The sequence below is a fragment of the Notothenia coriiceps genome, unplaced genomic scaffold, assembly GCF_000735185.1.
Source record: "Notothenia coriiceps isolate Sejong01 unplaced genomic scaffold, NC01 NC01_scaffold00027810, whole genome shotgun sequence".
Taxonomy (NCBI): Eukaryota; Metazoa; Chordata; class Actinopteri; order Perciformes; family Nototheniidae; genus Notothenia; species Notothenia coriiceps.
Genome location: NW_011360511.1, coordinates 26622 through 29692, shown reverse-complemented (window position 1 = coordinate 29692; position 3071 = coordinate 26622). Strand labels below are relative to the sequence as shown.

Genomic DNA, 3071 nt, shown 5'->3' with positions numbered 1-3071 from the left:
ACTTAGTTTTTATGGATGTGGTCTGCATTTGACCATGCTCATAGAAACAAGCTTGCATTCCTGAGCAATTCTCATTTTTCATGCTCACTTAAATAAAACAACATAAGATATACGTGCTATACTCTTTGGCCCACAGAGGGCCATGTCTTTCCAGCTAGTCCCTATCTGTCTCTCTGTCTGTATCTGTGCGCTCATGGAGCCTCCTGCATCTTTCATCCCCTTCTTCTTGACCCTCTTCTATCCCAGGTGTGAAATCCTCATCTCTCTCATCATCTGAGAGCTCAAAATCTGAATCTCCCTTAACTATCTAGAAAATGTCTGCTTCAGTTCCGTCTCTTGCAACAATATTGAGTCATAAAGTCCATGAAGATGGTCCTGACGTCCACTAGAATGGACATTTATAAAAGAGCTGTTGTTTCAAAACTTGAATTATTTAATTGCTTTCAGAACTAATAGTTACTCACATGTTAATAAACAAGAACATATATGATTTCCATGGTAAAAATTACAATTATTCAACAATATTTGACTTTTCCTCCTGCTTAACATTTAGTTTTTGGTATGCCAGCCATTTTGGATGAAAATAAATAGGAACTTCCCAGCATGCAATTTTAACCAATGACATATCACTGGAAAGACCAGGATGTCCTCTGTACAGTACATCAGGGATTGATTGAGTAGCTCAAGAGTAAAAGGAGATGCATGTTAACAAAATGCCCACTACAGTGGACATTTTCAATGGGCTGAGTCCCAGGAGGGTATTGTTTTATAGTAAATGTATACAACCCAATTTTTGGAGTAGAATAACAAAATGAATGCCGTGAATAAAACCAAAATACACGTGTTGAAGCAGTTCGCTGCTGATTACTACGCACGTCACCCCATTCAAAGTGAATGGGAAGAAGCGTTGACGCTTCAACGCAAGCCGCCGTGTGGACGGGCCGTCGCTGTTCAAGAAGTAACCAAAGGAGTCCAATGGAGCCATTTCATACACGTTCACACATCGTTGGCCATCAGCAGCAACCCAAGGACACATCGATATGTTGACTGCACGGCTGGGATCAACCCACGACCTTCTGGTTTAAAAACGAGCGCACTCCCTCGTAGCCACAGTAGGCTACATTTAAACATGGGACGTTGTTGCCTGAAAGGAGCTGTCATGAATTGACTTTTTAGTCAGCGTAAGCCAAACTTTAACCGTCCATACTTTAACCTGATCTAATATTCAAGTGATCAGATGTCTGGATCTTAAGTTTTCAGAGAAACTAACGATATCCTCAGACAAACCGCATTGAAGAAACACTGATTTTGAACCTGCTTTATTTCAAACTTTTAATCACTGTTTTTGCACGTTATGAAGAGGAGACGCCTGCTTTCGGTTCCCAGTAAGAATCTCTAAAAGCGTGAGGAATCCTAACTGGGAGAAATCTGACTACAAAGGCAAACTAGGATTCCATAACACCACCAAACTCTTGTTATTGTTTTTGATTCAGAGACCCGTAGGTGCAGATTAGTGCTTTTTAAACTAAAATATACACTCAACTTGAACAGAAACATTCTTGCGGTTCTTATGCAGACATTTTTTTTATTTGCCTTCACTTTTGGAGAACTTTAAATCTGCAAATAAACAGTCAAAAGCTTCAAAGTGTATTTTATTTGAAATTCCTAAGCAGAGGTACACTGATACAGAGTATATGACTCTTCAGGCACAGTATTTGAGTGCATTTAAAAAGGAAGACTTGATTGTCGCGTACAAAAACATTATTTGTGCTAATGTCACAATCCGTCCATTAGGTTTCCATGGTGACTGAACAATGATGAGTTCTTGTTAGGCAGAAGTAGAGGAAGTACTCAGAACTTTTCTTGCGCTAGTAAAGTATTGATATTCAAATACACTTTCATCATCAGAAGTACTCATTATGCAGAATGATATATACTGGATTATAATTATAGAGGTGGAGGTGGTGCTACCTTACATCCAATCAGGAAGCTTATATTTGCCTCCAAATTGTAAGTAGGAAATAGTTGTTGTTGTTGTTGTGTGGATAGCCACTTTAACTGTTTCATTTGGCATGGTCATGGCAGTGAAACCTCCAGGATTCAAATGTTTTCAGCCAAGTACAAAAATATGGAAAGGTCTCTGGTTGTGGTCCTGTGAGTCCAGGTGGAGCAGGACTCAGTCCTTATAGCGCACCTCCGCTCTGAGCTCCTTAGTGACGTAGTTCAGCAGCGCCGCGGTGACCTGTTGCTGCAGAGTCACGTTGCCCATCACCAAGGAAACTAGCTGGGCCGCATCCATCCAGTCCATGTTGTCCAGGACGGACACGATGTCATCGTAGAGCTTCTGTCTCTGGGCGGGGGGCAACTCCATCAGGATCTGAGGCAGGGGCCGGAACTGACCGCTGGTCAGCCAGCTGCCCAGCAGCCCCCCCACTGCTCCACCTGCCACATACAGAGGGGAGGGGGGGGGTCAATAAATCACAAGGGCAATCAATAGCTGTAGGCATGATGCAGGCATGGAGTCAACAGACACCAGAGAAGTTATAGAATAGAAGTACTTTTGTGTTGCTTTCCAGTGGTTTTGTATCTCTTTTAAGTCACTCTGTGTTTCTGAAGTTATTTTGTGTGTCTTTGTAGTTATTTCCTTTCCCTCTGTAGTCCTTGTGCCTCTCCTTGTTGTACGTTTGAGTCTCTTTGGAGTCATTTTGTGTGTCTGTAAAGTCTCTTAGTGTTGCTTTCATGTATCTTTGTTTTACGTTTGTGACTTTTAATTGGAATGAGCTCCCCATTGAAATCAGGACAGCAGATAGCTTGCACATCTTCCGGCGCAGACTGAAAACTCATCTCTTTCGACTCCACTTCGAGCGATAGAATTACTAATAAAGAACTGCTAACAGAGCACTTATATACTAATAAAGGACCGGCTTATCTATAGCCAGTTGAGTAGCACTTGAAATGTTTGGCTCTATGAAACCTGAGGCCTGTACTACGAAGCTGGTTCAACCTAACCTGGATATGTTTGAGTTAGCCGGTTGGCCTAATCCAAAACATACGCGCTCATGCTAAACGGT

At 41.9% G+C, this 3071-nt stretch overlaps 1 protein-coding gene across 1 annotated transcript in view; it reads right to left on the bottom strand.

Moving 5' to 3' along the window:
- Positions 1 to 1634: 1634 nt before the first annotated feature.
- LOC104957830 (protein C19orf12 homolog) overlaps positions 1635 to 3071 on the bottom strand; it is a 6217-nt gene continuing 4780 nt past the window's right edge. Inside the window, exon 3 of the mRNA XM_010785502.1 lies at positions 1635 to 2442. Coding sequence (XP_010783804.1) covers positions 2177 to 2442 — 266 coding nt within the window. The 3' untranslated portion in view covers positions 1635 to 2176. The remainder of the gene's footprint in view (positions 2443 to 3071) is intronic.